The sequence below is a fragment of the Thunnus thynnus genome, chromosome 17 (genome assembly GCF_963924715.1).
Source record: "Thunnus thynnus chromosome 17, fThuThy2.1, whole genome shotgun sequence".
Lineage (NCBI taxonomy): Eukaryota > Metazoa > Chordata > Actinopteri > Scombriformes > Scombridae > Thunnus > Thunnus thynnus.
The window spans coordinates 14188507-14211285 of record NC_089533.1 but is presented as its reverse complement, the minus strand read 5'-3'; the positions used below and the strand labels follow the sequence as shown (position 1 = coordinate 14211285).

The following is a 22779-nucleotide window of genomic DNA, read 5'->3' as shown; positions in this document are numbered from 1 at the left end:
AATTTGTATCATTGATAAGAATAATGAGAAAGAGGCTATCTGGCAGTGTTCCTCAATGTACTTCCTTTTGTTCTGGAAACTCACTGGTGCATAATGGCTGCCTGGACTCAACACACACATCAGAAATCAAAGCTATGGGGGAAATTAAATAACTGAGGGCAGGGCAGTACGGAGAGGCAGCGCTCTGCTCTGCAGTCAACCCAACTCCCGCCTGTCAAGTTTTCTAAGTCATGCTGACACAGACATATGCACACACTCGCACATACCGTAGACACAAACACATTCAACCCCCAGCACCCTGCCTGCTACAAAGAGGCACACACGGCTGCTTTAAGCTAGTTTTTAAAGAAATTTGGTGATGATTATAATAAAAGACCACTCACATCACATCAATTAAAACTGACCCCTCGTTTTCTTCTTCTCTTTCTCTCTTTATCTTACTCTGCATTGAATCTCAGCTCATAGCAGTCTTTGGCAATTTCCTGCAGTACAGTATAAAGGCATTGAAGCTTCAGCTAAGTTCAGATCATAATTAGCCAACAAATGATGTTCATTAAGTGGACATATAATTTGATGCCAGGAAATTGAATCAGCCAAACGAAGATGCTCTCAAGTACTTACCAAAGCAACAATTGTCACAGCTGTAAGTGAAATGCCAGTAGCTTACAGCTTGCATCCATGTTTTTTTGCCATGTGTAGCCTATTGTTATCTTAGTGTAACTCTTAAATTATTATCATTATTTTTTATGATCTGAATATATGTGATGTTGATTCTTTTTAATGTGGCATAAATGAAATAGACAACCTGTACCACCTCTGCAATTTAAGAGGCTGATTACAGACTTTTCTATCAGTTGTTCATATTATTCTGTGATAACTACATAAGTTCTCCTCTCCTCTCCTCTCCTCTCCTCTCCTCTCCTCTCCTCTCCTGCTTTGTCAGCATTTTCAAATCACAAGACACTCTTTTACTCAATTAAAATGCACTGGATATTCTCCCGGAGACAGAGATAGCACAATAAATCACATTATACCAGACACACACATAATGCTACCTCTAGACACTGAAGGATTCAGTCATTGACGGCTAATATTTGCTGACTCAGCACAGTTAGCACAGAGGCCATAGCTCATGTAGTAACAATTATTTCACTTGGTGATAATTGCCTGTATACTCACTTTGTTGGAAAGCTAGGAAATAATTTGAATAAATGACTGAAAACACAAATATAATTGGATCTTGGGAGGATATGCAAAAGAAGAGGGTATTTGGTTCGTCAGTCACAGCTCTGACTGATGGAGCAAAGTCTGCTTCCTGAAAACACTCCTGACTGCTCAGTAATAGCTGGAACCTTCCTGTTATTGACTTTCTCACTTGGGTGAGCAGGTGAAGTTAAAAACAGAGACTAATTGAAAGAGCAGTGGGCCCTCGGACCCTTTCACACCAACATGCCCTGCTGCAAAAAGACAGGCTTCCTCATTCAGTTCTAAGGGAGAGGGAAAAGGGTCGGGAAAAATTGGTCCTACTTCTTCTTTGCATTGAAACTGTCAACACACTCGCATTAGCTAAACGAATACATATGTACATGCAAGGGTACATTTTAGGTAAAACACCTACTGTGTGTACCTTGTGGCATTGTGTTTACTATTTATCTGGCTGCCATGATAATTTTCCAGAACTATGCTCCAGGGTGTATAAATCATTCAAATTTGACTTCCAGGGATCTGTTCCCCAAAGCAGGATTTCTACAGTACCTGGATAAAAGTGTGAAACTTAAAAGATATATTTTTACACCAGTCCATGTTTCAGGTTAAAGCTGCTTCTCTGAACAAGTTTGTATTTGATCTTTTACCTGTAACCTGTAGCAACACCGTCGCTCACACCAACGCAGACCTTTGCTGTGTACCCGTAGGCAGTACATACACATGTGCACACACACTCACACAGACAGCATTTTGTGATCACATATCCATTATTAAGCTGAATGCTGTGAGAGGGCTGCCTTGACCTCTCTGAAGTGCTTGCCCAGGATCTTTTCACACACTGGCATGATACAAATCAAAATGGCAACACAGCAGTATATAGTGTGTTTGTTGTGACCATGTGTGGTGGTGAATAATCTTCTGTGGCTTAATCAGAGGACAAAGCAGGCTGTAGGGCAAGCTGTTGGCTGGAACTCTGGTCTGTCCATCAATTTAAAAAAAAATAAATACATTTTTTTCAGTTTTCCTTCCTGGTGTGCAACACAAAATGCAGTATACAGTGCGTCTTGCACTATAAAGAAATACACAGCGCATGCAAAAACAGCTACTATAAGCATGGCCAAATACAAAGCCTCGTCCTCTCTCTCCTCTGCCCTCCCTCTCATTTTTCTCAGAGGCACATTTATTTATTTTGGTCCAATATCATCACAAACTTGGAGAGGAATATCTGCCAACGCTCAGATGCTGTTTTTCTCAAATGCTGAAGCACATTTCCTGAAATTATGCACACTTTTCTTGAAACTATAAACACAAAAGAAAAAAAACAAAACAAAACACATTAACTTGTGCAAACCTCAAACTTAAAGTGTAACACTCCATCAAAAACACAGTCTCTTCCATCTGAATCAAATGTTGCTTTCAGATGGCACACAGAAGCCATCAAATACACAGACTGTAGACTACTTATGATTCAAAACACTAAAGGAATATTCAGTAAAGCCACTATAAATTATACAGGTGTGCAGGGGCAACAACTGTAAACAACAAAGAACAGTACATTTAAAAGAAAAACACCACTCCTTCATCTTCAACAGCATCCTCTGTCACAGAAGTCTGTTTATATCACATGTGATGTAAACTCTGACCAGGCCTCAGGGGAATCCATCCCTGGATAGACTCGACTGAAATGTCCCAACTAGTGCATCACATCTGGGGAATTGACTGTTAATTGAATTCAGGGTGTGATTACCGTATTGACTGCTAATGTTTACATAACAAGCAATTTGTGCAAACAGTGGTGTATAACGGTATTTCAGTTTTTGCATAAAATGTTAAAACAAAAATAACAAATTAGCATCATATGTGCAAATGTGTTATAGTTTTTTGGGAGCTCAATCTTCTTTGGATAGCCGATTAAATGGTTTCAGTGTTTTTTTTTTCAGTTGTAGTGTGTAACAGAAAAAGATATTCTCCATTTTCCCATCTGCTAGTTTTGGCACCTGATCAATGACTTTTGTAGTTGCAGCTGTGAAATTAGTTTGTGAGACGTTATTTGAATAAATAACTCAGATATAAAAAGGAAATGGCACACATTTTCTGTTTCATAACTGACAAAATCAGATTATAGCTAAGTCTCTAATATCATTACTTATAATTAAAAGCATGTTCAAATCTGCGGGATAGTCATTCCATTCACATTATCGTTTTGGCCCGCTTCTATCTTCTGTTCCTCTGCATCTCTGTTGTCTCTTTTAGTTTTATATTTCTTTACCATCTCTCATCAGCTTCCTCAGGCAATGCTACCATGTTCCAACAATTCACTTCCCACCTCTCTTGCCACGGTTAAATATTCATGCTGCTCCTCAGGGCTCGCCTCTCTACATCCCAGTGACATTAGGGCAGCAGGTGGCAAAGCTGCTTTTCATTAATTACAAACACCTCCCTAGGCAGAAGTCAACCCCTACCCAACACACACACACACCCACACACACACACACACACACACACACAGAAGTTTATACATGCACGCACACACACACTTGGGCAAACAAAGTTATCTAAGTTAAAGCTGAATGCTTGACAACTTTTAATTTAACAACAGTTAGAGGGTGTGCTTTTCATGCCTTTTTTCATATCAACACAACAAAACAGCTCATCCCTATTTTTATAGTACTAGACACAAAAGAAAGACTGAAAAAAATGGCTTTAAGGTAATGCAACATCATAAACAAACATATTGCGTTTCTGCCTCACATTGTAGCTCTTGCTTCATCTTAATTCAATTCATTTTTCAAGCAGAGAAAAAAAAACAAAAAAACATTACTGCCACTTGCTGGCATGATTACGTTTGGCACTTTAATTGCACCCACTCAGAAAAGGCAGGCAGTCAGGCAGGCTGGCAGGCAGGAGAGTGGATAATGGAGAAATCAGTCAACCATCTCTCCACCAGCTATAAAGAAGGTATAGAAACTGGAAACAAGTGAAAGACAGATGCATAAAGAGCGTCACCAGTGAGACGATGGATTGTCAGTGACATCCACATTGACAGAGGAAGTATCAAAGAGGAACGGAAGCTTTCAGCAAAGGAGACATAATCATCAAGTCACAGCTTGATTTTTATGATGGGTCCGTTATCGTCCTCTCATATGCCAGAGCTGCCTCTTTCCCTGCTGTCTTATTTTCCATCTCTTTTCATACTTGCTCTTTCTCTTTACAATGTGCACAACAGAGACACACAGACTCATATCATGGCATCTGCAGCTTTTAGAGAGGCGGGTCCAACTTATTAAATCCTTACTAGAACTAAATTTAAAACCTTAAAATAAAGGTTTTATTGTTCCATGAGGAGAAATTTGCTGGTTGTAAAAAAACTTGGACAACAGAGATTGAAATGGTATTAAGGGTCAGGAATTATGATGTATACTAACCCCTGTATTAGTTTTAAAGTCAACATGCAGCGCAGTTAATCATGGACAGGCATGAATAACTGCATTAATAACTCTAATTTGTATATTTATTTAAAACATACAGTTCTTTAAAGTCCTACATTTTATTCAATTTACAGCAAGACTACAGGCAAACACAAACATGCAGTCACACGTCTTCCACACTCATCCCCGATATAAATGAAGAGATGAATCATTGGATCGGCCTTTTGTCAATAGTGAGAGGGACTCAAGCACACAGCTCCATAAGCATTCTTCAACTTGTCAAAGCAGCAACCTCAACCTTTCTACTTCTGTCATCAGCTTTGTTTTGACTCCTGCTGATCTACTCTCTCAACTGTGATTCTAAAGAGAAAAAAAAAAGCTCTACAATCAACTGTGTTTTTGTTGAAAAGGAAAATACAACCGCTGGGTGTTTATTACCTTGTGAGGCAGCTGGATCTGTGAGATTACAGCATCACAAGACCAAGCGAGAATCCATTTTGTCAGGCTTCAAGTTATGCGCTTGTGTATGAACCCCTGGTGATTCGGACCAATCAGTGTCCTATGAAAATTCAGCCCGTTCTCACTCCCAACTCATCACATATCGAAGCTTGGTCAAGACCCTGTGGCATCACTTCTTAACGCATCGGGTACCGCTTTAGCATCATTTTTTAATGTGCAGGGTAGTCAGTTAGACTTCTGTTGAGCTCCCACAACATCTGAAATAGACGCTATGAGACCGATGACATCTATATTAGGTGACAAATTCCAGCCTGGTTGCCAGAAAAAAACGTTGGCATTGTACGTTTCTGTAAACCATAGATCTGAATATGTACACTTCAACACCTTTAATACGTAGCATATTAACATTTCAACAATACCTATCATATCAACATTTCTGAAATGACGTACTTCACATGACATCTATATAAGCTGACTTACTTTCTTATTAGGAGGTGGAGGGGTCGGTGGATGGCTTGTAATGTTGTTGGCAGAAAGTTGGAAATCAGCACAGAGCACGGTTTGAGACCACCTTAACATTTTTGTTTTAATTTTTATTTGAACCCAAACCATGATCTTTCCCGAACCCTAACCAAGTGGTTTTTGTGCCTAAAACTAACCAGACCTTAACCACCGCGTTGTCACACCATAAACAGTGACTACTGTGATACAGCGCGTTAAAAAGTGATGCTACAGGGTCCTGACCAAGCTTTGATATGTGACGAGTTGGGAGTGAGAATGTGTTGGAAAATTCTTGCGAATCCAGCTGCCTCCCAAGGTAAGACAGTGATAGACAGACGATTCATCCAATGACTTGCCAAGTATTTTTGGAAAGTGCCTGCCCTTTTCCAAACAGTTCCCAGGGAGGACTTCTCAGATGGTTCTGTATAACAAACCATCTGGTTAGGTCAGGTTAGGGTGTTTAACCATACAGCTAAAACAAAATTAAATGCATCTAGTTTCTGCCTCCAACTGAGTCGCAGTAATTATGCGATGACTAACGTCCACTTGTTGCGTGAGTCACTCTCAGAAACATGCTGTCTGGCGATGATGACCTCATGCTCCTCTGAACAAAGAGCTTTTCAGCCATAACACTTCAAAATGCAGCGTATACATCAAATGTCAGCTATGATGATTGTTCAGAGACGACAGAGGTCAAAAACAACCTACAGTGAGTGTCTAGGGGTGTGCAATTTAATATGAACACACACACACACACACACGTTGAGTCTTTTCCAGTCAGAGACGAAAAAGTAAAGAGAAAGTGATTCATGTCATGCTTGTCGTCATTTAATCTATTTTAGAGCGCCATCGTGAAGGATGGACCTGCTTATGAGTCAATGGTGCATGAGTGTCTGTATATGAATGTGTTGTGTGTGTGTGTGTTTGAGTTCCACAAACAACCACATTTCAGTAAACAGCGCGCACTAACTTATCAGCATGTTTCTTATTTTTTTAATCCTCTTCAACACTATGCGGTGAAGCAAATAACTTCTGAGCTTTACAGAGAAACTGCCAGCATTCGAACACACCGCCTGCATCCCAAAACATGGTGAACTCGTAAGTTGACTGTGCCTGTTTTCACAAGAATGTTTTTTGCCAGCAGTGATGCAAGAGAGACAATGTCTGACAACAGTCTGAAGAGGGACACAGAAAAAGAAGAGACAGATGCATAACAAGAGCTGCTGGCTCTCCCCTGGTTCATTAACAGTCTGCACATCTGTTGAGCATTGTTATCAGTGTGAGTTATTGTGTGTGCATGTGTGTGTATGGTGGTGACAGCAAATGTGCCGCTGAATGTGTGACTGAATGAAACTGAACGGAAACTACACTGAACTACACCGGTATTAACACCAGTATCTCACTTAATGATTTAACACAAGCAAGACATACAGCCACCCCCCCCCCCCCCACCCCCCCATCGATAGAGATTTATTTTTCATATGAGACATTTAATGTTTAATGTCCTCACCTTGCAAATATAATTTTGCACACATACACAGTTCCTGGAGCCACAGCCAATTCTTTTTCAGTTTTAATGTACGTATACTTTATCCCAGTGTGTTTTCCCCAATAGCCTCCTTATCTCCTTGGAAAAGCAATCAAAATGAAATAACGTCGCTTTCTCTTTCTCATCCCTGTCCAGCTGTGGGCTCAGCTAAGATCAGCAAATTGACTATCTAACACATTTTTAGCCCATTTAACTACTAAGCTGTTTTCAATGTTATTGGCCACACAATAAGAGCTTCCACTGGTACCAGGAAACACTGTTTATTGGAGGATGACCAAACCACAGAAAATACAACCTTCATGATAAATCACATGTCTAGGTGCGGTGATTGGCTTGGCATTATGGGGGTCAGAGGTCAGGCAAGAAATCAATATTTACAGCTTCAATTTCAGTTGGTATGACCAAGAACATCAACAATGGTGGAGCAATATGGATATACAGCATCAAACACAGACTTGTATTGCCTCTTTGACCATAAAATGTATCACTACCTTTGCAGATTTTCTCATGGGAAAGGAAAATGAGTAAATTGGCAAATGTAAAAGCACTCATGAAGAACATGATTTGAGACCAATCTATACTGTATTTTAGGCTGATACTAATATTGATATCTATTACATCTATATATATGTAAGCCTATACTCAAACATTATAGATTTTTAAGACTTGTGATCAAGATACATAGCTACTGAGTGGGAAATTTATATCAATACTAAAAAAAACTACATAATACAACTACAAAATGTCAAATGTAGGTCAAGACTCAAATATGCTGCTAAAAAAATCAAAACTATAAAAACAATAATGCATTTGGAATAAGCAATATTTTATAGTTAGAATAGTTTGTCACCAATACCTAAATGATCTTTTTTTTCATTAATGTGATGTAATCTACAGCTGCACTTTTTCTAACCCTTGTGAATGTCTACGGATTGATACCCAATCCAAACCACCCTTTCGAAACATATCTTTGGTGTTTCTGTACTGCAATCCCTTGTTACTTGTCTGATACCAGTATATCTGTGGTTATTTAAAATCTGACGAAAAAATCCAGTGGGCATTGCTTGAATTCCTAATATCATCTGCAGACCTTTATTTACATGGAGCGAGTGCAGAATTCACAGCAGCTCTGATGTGTCATTAGATCAGGAAGTATCTTTTCCCACTATCTCCACTGTGGTGACAGATCCGCACAAACTCACAGCTAAATTAAAATCTCCCCAGTAGATGAGATACATGGAAAGAGGCTGTTACCTTCTTCTATATGTATATATATCATATATCCTTTCAGGTGACTGGGGTCTTCATTACAGCACGATATATGCAGGAACATTCTCAACACTTTCAACTCCTCATTATATTTTCAAAGACGTGCAACATGTGCAGCAAGTGTGTTCAGTGTGTATTGGTGTGTGTTGTCCCTTTGCCAGCTTCATGGTTCCTCTCTGGTTATTAGACTGTAAGATTTGCAGCTGATTCCGCGCCTCTGTGACTCGATTAACCTGTCCTGCCACCTCTCTGCTGCTGCCACTGTCTCATCTCTGGAACACTGCCATCCTCTCTGCTATGTTAATGCACGCACACACACACACACACACACAGTCTTATCAAGACAATCTTCTGCACTGCCTGCATAATAAGAGTGTTTGAATTATTCAACAGTCTATTCTGTTATTATTATTATTATTATTATCATTCTCTCTATTAAACAAGGACCATGCACAAAAAACATTAATCTCAAAATGAGAAGAGATGACTTATGCCAGATTTAGCTATTTAGTTAATTTCCATCTGCAGTCCCTGGGCAGGTACACACAGAACAATCACCAGACACTAAAACATTCATTTACAAGCTACACCATTACATAGTCTCTATCACACTAACAATTATACAGTCAAATCTACAAGCACACCAGCACATTTATCCAGTACGACTATAAAATTACAATTCATTACAATAAAAAATCTGAATCACGGTCAAATTAATGTCGACATGACTGGTTACTCAATATCCTTTTTTTCCACCTTGGGAAAAAGAATGAAAGTCTGTGCAAGTTTTAAGCTCAGCTGGAAGCATATTCCAATGTTTGATGGCCCGTAAATGAAAAAGCAGATTGTGCAAAGGCAGTCTGCCGCAGAGGGATGTTTAAGTCTGAGTTTAGAGCAGATCGAGAGGTTCTGCTCATTTGCTCAGAGCGGAGCTGAAAAAAATAGCTCTTCAATGGTGGAGAAGCAGCATAGATAGATAAACGGGTAAACTATAGATCAGTAATTGCTGATAGTTGATGCAACTGTATTGGACAGCTCCTCCAAGACAACGAAGCTCATTGGATACATACAGTATGTAATTATAAAGCTAGTTGCTGCCTCAGTTTTTATTGTATAAATAAATGGAGATCCGTGTCTCATTAGGGTACAAAAATACAAGAAGTCAGAGCAGGTGCTCTCTCTGTTAAAGTAGGAAATCCTCCAATCAGCGTTATTTGGCTTTGATCATGGTTAATTAGGAGGAGAGTCTTGCGCAGGTTGTCTTCCCCAGGGCAGTGGAGGTTAAAGGTCAAAGATTTTTACATATATTTTTTATGCATCCTTCAGAGTTACAGTTTTAATGTTCTTAAATACCAGAGCAGAGTGCCGAAATGCATCTCCGCTTCAAAATCAGATGACTGAAGTGTTTCATGAAATGTTGGAGTTGCCTGATTCATCACCCCCTCCCCGTAAGTACACCCAAAAATAACATCAGAGGAAAGTGAAATCTGAATAAATGGGGCTGTCTGTTATGTGTGAAACTCTCCTGCTGTGCTTAAAACATGGAAATTTGATTTTACATGATTCATCTCCATCAACGAGGTGTGAAACTTCTGATTGGACATGTGACACATGGGAGTCAGAGTGTCATTAGTGTAAATGAGAACATGAAGGGCAATCTCTCAAGAAAAACAGAGCGGATGGAGGAGGAGGGTATTACAAGTGTAAATGAGTAGATTTTCATTATTTCACATTCACTTTCCTGAAATTATTTTATATTTTGCAGTTTCCTGAACTTTAATCCACTTTGTGACCAGTTTGTGTTTTAAGTACACTTTACGTAAGTGTTATAAAAATGAAAGGTATTATCCATATCATTATCAGGTTCAGGTTTTGCATTAAAAATAGCTTCTGCCATGTATTATTCAGAAATGAAGCCCATTCATTGTAGCCCAAAAAGACAACTTCCCTAATGTAGCGCTGCAAAAGTAAATCATTAAGATAAAAATTGTCCTGTGTACAATACAGACTACAATCAAGGTGAAATGAATTAGTATGCCAGGTGTGATCCATGTCTCTTAAACCTGTCGGGGAAATTTTATAGACCACTTCAGTATTGGAAGTAAAACGTTAGAGAAGGCAGGCAGTGTTGGGATGTTTTATCTATCCTGAGCTGTGTTCTGTGGTGACTGACTTCATTGTCAGAGTGTAAGATAAAACAATTGTTCATCCTCAGGGGAGAAATTATCTGTGACAAAGTCAGTGGGCAAATTTTAATATTGTGGTGCACATCACATGCCAACATGAGTTGAACTATTACACATTTTGTTCACACATCAGGCAGGAGCAGGGGAGGAGTGGTCTCTGAGGTCAAGAGTGGTTATGTATCTCTGTCAGAGAGGGTGTCACTTAAACTCTCAGTCAAACACTCACTCACTCACTCACAGACAGACTATTGAGCCACTGCATTCAATACACCACTCCATAGTTTGTGTGTGTGTGTGAAGGGGGGGACTCCATGAACCAGATGCACACAAAATCTTAATCAGCTTGTAATAAATTATGGATTTGTAACAGGTAACAAAGTGGACTGTCTTTGTCTCCACAGCGATGGTGGCTAAGGATCATGGGTAATGTAGCCTTCCAGTATCCAAAACCTTATTTCTCAGAATTGAAGGAGAAATAATTAGAACTGATGGCCATAACATTAACCTATTATATTGTTGAGTTATCAAGGACACTTTCATGTTTTTGTGTTGAGAAATGTTGAGGATATCATTAAAAGAAAACATTAACAAGGGAACTGACAGTGAGGAAACTATTTACGGGCGACGGGTCCTCTGGTCTGCCTACTGAACTGTTGCTCAAAGTGTCTCATAGTGCTGCAATCGGGTTAATATTGGAGTGAATGGACAGCCGGAGCAGTTGCTCTGGGCATCTGATATTGTCACGGGTTTAAATTGCCGTTAGTTGACAGCCCGGTGCATCTCACACAGATGCTGAAGGGCACCTTATATGTCGGTATCAGATGCCGAGGGGTGTGACAAAGCAGTGGTATTTGACAACCTGGGAATGAGAGTGGGCTGAATAAGCAGGATGAATGGTAAATGTTACCTGAGATGTTATTGCAATAAAATCTAAGCACAAATGTCAACATCATGGTGGCAAGAGGAAAAGTCAGAGGATCACCAATGTCAGTAGGATACATTATATCGGCATCATGGATGTCTGTACCAAATTTTGTGCCAATCCATCCAGTGGATGTTGAGGTATTTCACAGGATAAGTGAAAACTTTGTGATGGTGGCGGCATTAGAGGAAAAGTCAGTTGATCATCAAAGTTCATTAAAATTCATCCACTGGGGATCATGAATGTCCCTGAAACTGCATGGCAATCCATCTGATAGCTATTAGCATATTCAGTCTGGACCACAGTCGTGGACCAACTGACCGACAGTCTGACATTGAAAGCCCTAGAGGCAAACAAGCCATAAGTTGGATCATCCATCCTCACAGGCATATTTCAAGATCTCTCTCCCTGGGTCACATAAGTGATGTTTTCCTGAGGTGCAGGGAGGTGAAATCTCTGGTTGCATAAGTGGTCTGTCACTCGGGGCGCACAAGACATAACTGACAGCTGGGAGCAGCTCCCTTGTCTCTCAGTGGAGGTGAGAAGTGCTGCTCCTCTCCCCACCACTGCATTTATGTCAACTGAGGGATTGAAGGATTACCCATCCCCTCCCTGGTGTCATGAGGTGATTGGTAAGAGGAAGAGAGGAGAGAAGGTTGTTTTGTCTGCCACAATGGAAATTAGAGTAAGGCAAATTGTGTGGAGTCATGGTTAACTGGCTTCCCTTTAGCATCTTTGCTTTTCTGCTTTGTTCCCCGAATTCCTTTCTTTCTTTTTCCTCTTTTTAATTGTCTTCTTCTTTACTTTTGAGATATTGCTATTCAGTTCTTTTATTTTCCAAATTAAGACATTTTGACCCAGACATTAACGGTGACAGAATCCCCTTTCAAGATGACAATATCATTTTTCAGTAAATAACATTTGGGACTCATTATGTTTAAAGCCAAGATAAGACCACTAACTTCCCTGCTGCTATATGTAACACTGGGATTTAGTTGAAAGTAATAAAAAATGTTTACCTTCAGGCTACAACATTTAAAAGAATAAACAACACATTATTTTTAGTGAGAATATGCACAAAATGCCAAATAGCATGCCGGGGAGGAAAGTGACAGAAAAATAAAGCAAACTAAAAGTATGATGGATGTGACGATTACAGACTGGAAAATTGAAATTGATCCTTCAGTTTGTGAAAATCTGATTGAAGCAGATTGAGATAGACTGACTGACATGAAATATTTCAGAAGTTTGGTAATGATATTGGTAAACCTGGTAGTGTTATTCACTACAGCACTACGGACAGTTTACATTTGTTCCCTGCCCACCTGAGGCAAGTTTGGAAGTGACAAAGTTGATAAGAGCATTTTAACATTACCTCATCCAACACTATTAAAGCAGCTATGAACATTAACAACCAACATTACAATTTCATGTGTTGGTATTAGTTAACACCAACTTTTTCCTGATGATGCATTCAGGTGCTTATGGGAAATTAAGATAAATGCCTTTTCAGCCTAAAACACTTTAGCAAAGTATGGTATTTGCACAAACAATATATGCACATGTTTACTACTTAAAATGATAAGCATATTCCATATTTTTCTTTTGTCAGCAAATCTCATGAAAAAAAACATCAATAGATCCTATTAGCAAGTATTCCTTGTATAGCACAAGGCTGATATAGCTTATTATAGCTTAGTTGTCTACAGACTGTTAAAAACACATCAATGAGCTGATCCGCATTGGGTGACATTGTCCTTTCCACAACAAAACATTGGCACTGTAGTTTACTTTGAATCAATCCTACTCACACCATCCCGGTGCTGTAAATACTCAGAGCACCAAATGTGCTCATTCATCTGCAGCTGAAAGCAATATTTAGTCCTGTTTAAGTAACCTTTGCTAAAACTACAGTGCCAAGCTGTTTTAGGAAATGACGTGGCTTTTTAAAAAAATTACACTATATTTATGAGCTGTTTTTAAAGATTTCAGTAGGAGCCAGTGGGCTTGGAGCTGAGTGCCACAGACTGGGTATGGAAGTAGTAAATTATTGAGAAACACAATGATGCACTATTGGTTTTGGTCTTTTCATGGGATTTGTTGACAGTGGGAAAAACAGTATGGGCCTTAATAAGGATCATAGACCCACCAGAGTATGATGTCAACTTTCAGAAAAAATAAAGCAATACAGTTTCCTCCTCTTCGTCAGACTAATGGGGAAACTAATGAATGTAAAATGACTGTGTCTAATATGTTTTTTATATCTTTATTATTTTCAGCAAGTATTATGGTTTTGATCTCACAAGGAAAAAATGTCAAGTTATCACTTGTATCAACCTGTTTATTGTTTGTTAGCTCGAGATCCTTCAGAATGGAAATATTTCTCCTGTAGCAAAATATATTGACTCATTTTGAAAGCTTTTTAATACAGTTGATAACACATGTAATTAATTTGTTCTGTGACCATTTGGATGACATTGTTTTATCGTATTTGAATGAATTTAATGTCTAATTTGTCTAATGTGTATCAATAACTATAAAAAGGTCTAAGAGGCAAATATCCCAGTCAACAAATATATCTGCAGCTTCTCTATACTGTCTGTCTTCATCAGTGGTGGGGACATGAATCTGCTGATCTGTTGCCCTGCAGTGCCAGAACTTCTAAAAAAGTCAAGCTTGGAGGACTGCTCTAATAAGTAATTGCTGGTTTCTCCTTAGAAAGTCCTGCAGAGCTGCTTTTGGTTCATTTTATAGAAGAGACGACAGCCATCTTCCACAGACAGGGCATGAACCCAACCCAGTATCCCTTGGAGATGGAAGAAGTCAAAAGACAGCTAAGTTACATAAGGTGATAGTGTGTGTCAGAGTGCAGAGAGAAATGGACAAAATGGAGGAGGAAATGTCCTCAGGATACGCAAGTGTCATGTGATGTAAATCCATATTTCATTTAAATACTAAATAGCAAGCTGTAGCATTAAGAATACATCTAGTCATTTTCCCTCAGAGAGCACGGACAGCAGCAGGAGTCATTTACACCCACCTGATGCCTCTAACATACTGCTTATGACCTCTTGATCGAAGCAAATACATAAATAAATGAGAAAATCACCAGAACTCTGACTCGCACAAGCCAAGAACTTTAGAGGCCGTGCAATCAAGAACGAGTACAGCTTCGCCCTCTAGTCAATCCCAGTCACCTGCCTGTCGGTTAGCACCTGCATTACCATGGTAACTGATGACCTGGATGTATTGCATCGCAGTTTGCAAGTGTGTTGTCTTCTCTGGTTTACTGGAGTCAAATTTAGTTGAAGCAAAAACCTGCATATGATGCATCTTTATCATTGTTTCGTGAAAACACTTCCGTGCAAATCAACTATTTCATTTTAAAATAAAATTTTAGATTGTGAAGACTGACCTTAACTTATAAAGTCTTACATTTTAGTTGCATGTCTTAAAAATCTTTTTCATATGCAACAGAGTTTCTATGAATTCACTTGATGAGAGAAATAATTCATACTGCTTCATCTTTTAACTTGAATTTAGCATGAATGAACCAGAGAGGTGGATCCCTTTATGATCCCTTTATAGGAATTATGGGGAGATTTTATAATCAAATGCAATTTGTCTGGAGTTGTATTTCCTATTCTGACTCAATGTATTTTAAGTCTAACAAGGCACCACTACAGCTCTGTAATCCTGAGAACATGCTGAGGCTTAAACAAGATGAGACTACAATAAACAAGAGGGAGAAAAAAACACGGCATCTTGCTGCAGCTTTGAAGTGGGGACCGGATCAAATCCCCATACGAAGCAAATTGCCTTTCTTTCCCACCAACTAAAAGGGATCAAAACCGTCTTTTCCTAAAAATAACAATCACTCCCCGTTTCTCTGTTTCTCTCCGTGTATCCTCCATGGGAAGATAAACACCAAGGATTTTTATATGCTCCAACTCATTCCTGGTCTCTCAACTTCTCAAACAAACCCACTGTTTGTGCAATTTGTGCAGCCACATAAAAAATAACTTTATATGTACATAATCATAAAGTGGATGTTATGTCTGTGGTTATGTGTGTGTGTGTTTTTTTTTTAAATTCTTTATTTATTCTGTACTTGTGGACATTGTCAGTTGCATGCAAAATGGTAAAAAAGCAAAATAAAAATACTAAAATAGAGAAAAATGCCATTTTGTCTGTATTCTAATTAGGGCTGTGATTATTTTGACTGATATTGCAATTGTGATATGATTTGTAATATTATAGGAATGATCATTTTTACATCATTATTCTCATTTTCATTGATTTTAATTGAAAAACATGTTTTCGCAAGTGTGTAGAATATAATGTGTAGTCCAGGACATCCCTGCAGCACAACAATATTTAATATAAAAATGGTATTTTGACACACATTTCTCCTTTATTAAATATTGTGCCTCAAGCGATTCGAAAATTGCAGGAGGCCATATTGCGATTTCGATAAAATTTCAATCAATTGTTCAGCCCTGATTCTAATTAACAGAACAAAAACATTGCCATATCATTGCTGACCCATAGAATGACTCAGGAAGGATACTCGTGAATAAATGAAGGTCTATTTCAAAAGTGAACCATTTAACAAGAAACCATCCAGAAGAGAATGGGAGCTTAGAGGATGATAATGAAATTATTCACGGCACACAGCTCTGTGCCACACTCCAATTAAATAAGTCAATATGACATAAGAGCAGACTAAGCACTGAACTTCAGGAGTTGTGTACTTTTCCCGCCATTATTAATAAATGCAGCGGGCAGAGATAGCTGATGAAGGTCTCTGCTTTGCTTAGATAGACCCAACATGTACATTGGGACTACAGACGCAGTTTTATAAGAGACGTTACATAAGTAAATAAATCAACTGCTCATCCACCCACAAACTCATCCAACCCACACACAGGGCTATACAATGGTTGGATACTTTAGCAAACACACACACACACACATACACACACATACACACACACACAGTGGCTGCCCATGTGAATATACCTCCCAAGTGTATAAAGGATCTAATGTTGCACTTACGCTTTATGCAATGTGTTAACTTTGGAACTTCAAACAGCATTTTTAAATAAGTTAGTTTTCCCAAGTACGTTTTCCATTAAAACACTCTATCATTTCGTCCCCACCCAGTCAGTGCAGGTGGTGATTAGATGGTTGAAGGAACAGTTGAGAAGAACTTATGCAAAGAGTTTCCTGAGAAAGATTGGTGGAGGAACAAGTCAGCAACTGTCACACTCTAACTAAAAGAGGTGAGGGAAGGTAAGCTGTAAGCTGCATCCTTTTAATGAGTGACTGGATCAGTGAGCAGCTCATCACTGTTAAAACTGTGGGTTAAGATTGACTACTCCCATCAATATCAAGTAAACAGAAGTAAAAATGACACTGAATACAACAAAAACACAAACTATGGCACTCAAAAATTACCACAGAGTTCATTTAACACTTCCCAGACACAGTGCAAACAGAAAATGTAATATAATAAACACAAAGGCAGGCTGTTTCAACAGAGACAAGAGAGGAAGAGACAAAAATCGCAGATACATGGCTATTAGAGTATATAGCTCTCATAAGGCCTGCTAATTAAAAGTAGTAGTTCAGTGAACACCCAAGGCTGTAACTGCAGCCGCTGAAGAGCCGGAGGCAGGCAGCTGTCTCTTTCTCTCCGCTGTGCTGGGTCTCAGGGGTCGCCTGACTACCTTGACAGAAACAACTGATATGGACCATTACAAAAAGATGGACAAATTCCTTCCTGGTTGGCCATGTGGGACAATGAAACTGGCACATGACAGACATGATTATCACTGAGGGAGCCTAAAAAACTAAAGCATGTCAAACTAATTTAAGAAATCAATATCCTATCTTATACGACTTTTAACACAGGAAGTACTTGTAATGTAGCTGTGGGGCATAGAAAGACACTGAATAGCTTTGAAAAAAATCCCACTAGTACATATGACCTTGTTTTATAAAAAGGTACCTTGAAGTGTGTTTGCATGATCATGTATGTGCAGGATTTGTCTGTGTATGCTTGTTTGCTTTTGGTTTTATTGATTTAAACTCACCCTAAAGTCGATGCCCACAGTGGAAATGAAGCTGCCAGCCAAGAATGCTCCATCTTTGAAACGCACCAGCAGACAGGTTTTTCCTACACCAGAGTCTCCAACCAGCATCACCTGCACAGGAAGCCGAGAGGGGAAAAGTCAGCCAGCTGGAGCTGCCAGGAACGACTGAAGGGCTGAACTAATGCACAAACAGAAGTGTGAAGGAGAAAGCTTAAGACTATCTGACTGATAAACAAAAGCTAACTGTCAGACAAAACTAAAATAACTAGCAAAACCAAAAACACATGTAGGAGCATGAAGAAGAGGAGCCACTGCTATATCAGTGTCTGATTATGTGTACTCAGAAAAACCAGAACATTTGAATCACTCATCTAAATTAGTCCTGTGATTTTGGTGCTTGGCCAGTGTAGACAGTGTATGTGAACGAATATTTTGACTGCTCATTATAACCAGTGAACATCCTTAGATCCTTGTTACAAGTGTGTGTAAGCATATAACCACCTTACAGCTCTGTGTGTGCAGGTTAGCATGCATACATGACAGATTTGCTTGTGTTTCATTCCTGCTGAACACACAGTTGTGCATTTCTCTTTTTATTCCTCGCTGTGATGAAATTAAAGGTTTGATGTGATTACTGTTATCAGGTTAGCTGAGGGACTGTGGGCCTTAGACCATGGAACTCAAAAGTGTCTCTTGGGTGCACAGAGGAGAGCAGTGAGGAGATGAAAGACAGAGGAATGAAGAATGAAGGGATGTTACAAGGTTGCTGAACAGATGTAAAATGCAGCAAAGGGTAATATCTGAGAATCTCAACCCTGATTCCCCCGTGCTCCATATTTCCCCTTTACATACTCTTTTTTTAAATCTCTGCATCTGTTCATCTCTCCCCATTAAGTCTCCCTCAACTCTACATACTGTAATCTAAACGGGAGTTAACAGTGTGCAGGAGGGAGTACCAGGTCTCTCCCTGCCTTTAGGCTTTTACAAATAAAATGCAATCAGTTTCCTAAATGAGAAATAATGATATTATAGAGGGAACAATAAATCAGAAAGTTGGATACAGTACAAGTTCTACACCCATAAAGCTACAGGTGGGTTTTAATCCAATGTTGCAACATTTAGAAATAATTAAAAGGGAATGTTATTGGATCAATATGGTGCTAAAGAAGAACAGGTCAACGTAAAAAAAAACAGTCAGATAGAAACTGGAGCATGTGGCCTTTTCTGTAGTTGTTCATTTTTATGGTTGCAGGGCTATCCATGCACCCAATAAATAACAATTCAATAAAAAATGTCTACAGTTTCCTTTGCTGAGTGAAGTGGCATGGATGGAACAATTCAATTGTTTTTTTGTGAAAAGAGCAACACAAAGCCATCATGCACTCACATCAAACAGCTGCTTCAAAAACATAGAGTAGGTGGCACAAGTCCCCTTGAAGCTACGCTGGGAGTCCACACGGAGAATCTGTGGGTGTGAGTCTGTGTTTGTGTTGTGGTGAGGTGAGGTGACAGTTCTCTTTACTCACATAAGTGCTCACATTATGCTTAGTTGAAGAAATCAAACCCAAAAATGTCTCTGTGTAGGCTATATGTAAACCCAATAACCTGCACTGCTGAGACAAACATGCATTCAACCAGCTGCACCGCGGGAGCGAATGATTTGTTTGTTGGCGGTGTGCAGCTCATCGATCGTGTATTGACACAGCTGGTGTCAGGGGCTTTGCTGCTGTTTAATGAATAAAGGTGGTTGTAAAACGGAAGACAGTTCAACGCTAAACAGGAAAACAACCCTGGCGAAGAATAAAGTAGAAAACAAACAGGTTTATTTTGTGTATGTTTCTCTTCTGTCTATCATATTATAGGACACAAAAAGCCTACAAGTGTCTACATGACTTGGTATGATGATTTATAGTGAGTGTATAGTGACCTCTGTGGCACTGATGCATACCAATTTATATCATCTTATTATCACTGTGATTTGTTCGTTTAAAATGTAAAAATCTAGCCTACTTTGATTTGAGTTTATTTATTTATTTATTTATTTTTACCATAGGTGTAACTGTATCCAAACAGCAGGTGCTTACCTTGAAAGCGATGTCATAAAACTCGCTGCTGTTGCTTATGGAGGGTCTGCTGGGATGGACCACACCGTTCATCTGAACAAAGCCCGGGCTGCTCCTCGCAGCTTTCCCGGTTCCTTTCCCGGTGGGGCTGCCTGCAGACGGGCTGCTGCTTGCGGCTTTTCCTTTGACAGCCTTCTTGCGAGACATCTCTCAAGATTTCAAAACTATCTCTGTGAATCGGAGCTAAAGCAAACAAATAAACCTTCCCCAAATCTGTTCAAGCTAGTGCCGAAAAGTTGCAGCAGCAAAGAACTTAAAATTTGCTGTTTTTTTTTTTTTTCACCTGCGCGTTGGACGCATGTTCTTCGACACCTCTCTTCTCTATGTAGGAGTGAAATTGTCCCGAGATGCGAAACGCTCTCGCTTCCGTTGTTGTTCAGCCGCTTCCTGCTCTCAGCAGCTTGTTCTGTTCAGGGCAACAGCATCAGCACTGCGCGCTGTAGCGGCAGCAATTAGATGTGATGTGGCAGACAACTCCACCTTGAGCGCAAAACAATCAGGACGCAGGGGTGCTACACTTTACAGCGTACACAGCTCGAGGGCACCTTTAGAAAAAGCATCACCCCCCTTTTTCTCACATTATAAACTTCCTCTTTACTATCAAGCCTGATATTATGGGTCTATTGTAGTGAGTGTGGAAACATTTAAAGATGAAACATCTCCATGTTACTTAAAGTGATCTATGCATCTGTATCACATTGATGTAGCGGGACTATAGTGCTAATTAATAAGATCACTGATGGTGATAAGGGTTACAGAGGGCACAGGACACTGTCCATGGTGCTGAAAAGCAGCCGCATCTGTACAAATACCGTACTGAAAGCTCATTTTTCTTCTATCTGAAAGTGAAACGCTGGATTCAGTAACATCTGTTCGTGTGCATTCATAAGGTGTAACTGAAGAGGAAATAAAACAAAATAATAATATGATGCATACGGTGGAGGAAAAGAGCTGAAATCCACGTCATGTCTCTCAGCCACCTGTGGAACGTGGTGGAGACGTGATTACAGTAATTCACCACAAGAGGGCAACATAAGAATATAAGATTATTGTCATATGAAGGCAACAGATCAAACTGTTGAGCTGCAAGACAAAGTTTAAGTTAGTCTCTGTAATTGCAGTTGCATTAAGCATTAAGTGATTAGTATAAGATTATAAATTTTGTGAAACAGGATCATGGCCACATTAGATTGCTGTAGTAAACTGAAAAGAAACAGCAGTCCTGAGAGAAATGACAACAACAACAACAACAACAAAAGATATGGACTTAGATATTTAAGAAATATGTCACATAATTTTAATTAAATTGATACACATATCCAGTAGATTAATTTTTTGATGGTAGGTGTTCATATGGGCTACAGTCATTTTTCAGCTCCCTCCAGTCTCCAGCAGGTTGTGATCAGAGCGAAACAGTTGAAGAGATGGTCACTGGCCTCTCTGTGACTCTTACCCACACCCGTTATAACTCATAACATAATTCATACGTCTCTCTATGACACGGAGGATGTCGCTCTGTATCGAGCTCCACATATTGTCTACATTTGCAACAAAGAACAGCAGCATACTTTGATTAGACCCTGATCCTCTGTGGCCAGTAATGAGATGCTGTTGTTTCCCCCCTCTCTGTAATCTAGTTTGTTATGCAATATGGAATTTGTGTATGACACAACTGTCTTTCTGTTCAGATGCCAGGCTGTCCAGGCTCATTACAACATGCTCACAGATCATAGCCTAGAGACCTTACTTGCTCCCAACAACATGAGACTGAAGTGAGGTTGTATTACGTCTGACCTTTACGACGTGTAGCATGAATAATAACAGGCTCAACTCTCAAAGAGGCAGTTTTGTTTAATATATACGAGTTTAGCAAAGTGAAAACCAATCCAGTCTGCATTTTAATATTCAACAGGAAACAACAGAGCAATAGGTTGAAAGTCATATACTGTATATGGGGGTTTCTGTGCAGTGGATGGAAATTGACAGTATATTCACCTCTTACTGGATTTGGCAAGAGTTTAGTCACAATATTTCAACTGATCTTTGTGCTGTAAATATTCATTACTAAAATTTTTGATGTGTAAATTTTAATTTTAGCATAATGCAACATTAAAGCACTAAGCACATGCCATTCCTCTTGTATTTTCCAACATCCAAACAGAGAGCAAGCTGAGGATTTTCTACACAGACTTCTTGGGGGCATTTCTAAGTTGAACCCAGAGCTCCAGAGTTGTACTGAGCAGTTTTTTTGTAAACACACAGACAGCTGTAGCCTCTGGTTTCGGTACCTAAATCTGCTGCCTGTCAGCATTTTTCCGTACTCCACCCAACTCACTGCAGCGTGGAGAGCGGAGTGTCATTGGTTTGAGGGAACACAAACCCCAAAATCCACCAACCCCCACGCACAACTCCTCTCGACAGCTGAGATTCGTTCTGCCCCTAAAGCAGCTGTCTACAGGAGCAACAGCTGGGCATTTTGGAGGGAATAGGGGACGTGGATAGAGAGGGTGATTGGAATCCATCCCTGGTTTCAGAGAAATTAACAGTCTTGTCAAGATAAGTTAAATATACCCAATAAGTGTTCTGTACATTGCAAAGTTATAATGTGTACTTGTGTACCATGTGTTTATGTGTGTGTGTGTGTGTGCCTGTTAATATCTGTGCCAACATATATGGCAGCACTAGCACATAAAAAGGTCTATGAATACATACTGTGGAGGCAGTTGAAAGAAATGAAGCAAATGTACTTTTTCTTTGCTGAAACTAACAAGGCAGCAATTAAACTAAAGCATCGAATTACATCATTTCAAGATGTGAATTAGGTGAAAATTACAGCAATCTTTCCTGGGTGCGAGCATCCTAAGAGCTGTTTCTCTTAGCCATGCCATCTCCATGACAATTAGTCAAACAGAGTGAAAAATGTGAGTGAGTGCAAGCGTAATTTTCTTGGTCAGGTGCTTGAAAAAACATGGTGACTGTGAACATAAGGCAGACAGAGGGGTGGCTATAAGGTCATAGCGCCTTCAGGGTCACATCAC

General features: G+C 39.5%; 1 protein-coding gene across 3 annotated transcripts in view; it reads right to left on the bottom strand.

Moving 5' to 3' along the window:
* LOC137168551 (ras-related protein Rab-26-like) overlaps positions 1-20258 on the bottom strand; it is a 56935-nt gene extending 36677 nt beyond the window's left edge. Inside the window, exons 1-3 of one of the 3 annotated variants that reach the window (XM_067571198.1) lie at positions 20025-20258; positions 19703-19924; positions 17619-17729 (exon numbers count right to left, since the gene is read on the bottom strand). In XM_067571198.1, coding sequence (XP_067427299.1) covers positions 17619-17729; positions 19703-19888 — 297 coding nt within the window. In that variant the 5' untranslated portion in view covers positions 19889-19924; positions 20025-20258. The other 2 variants (XM_067571200.1, XM_067571199.1) reach the window with 2 other exon arrangements.
* Between the last annotated feature and the right edge of the window lie 2521 nt (positions 20259-22779).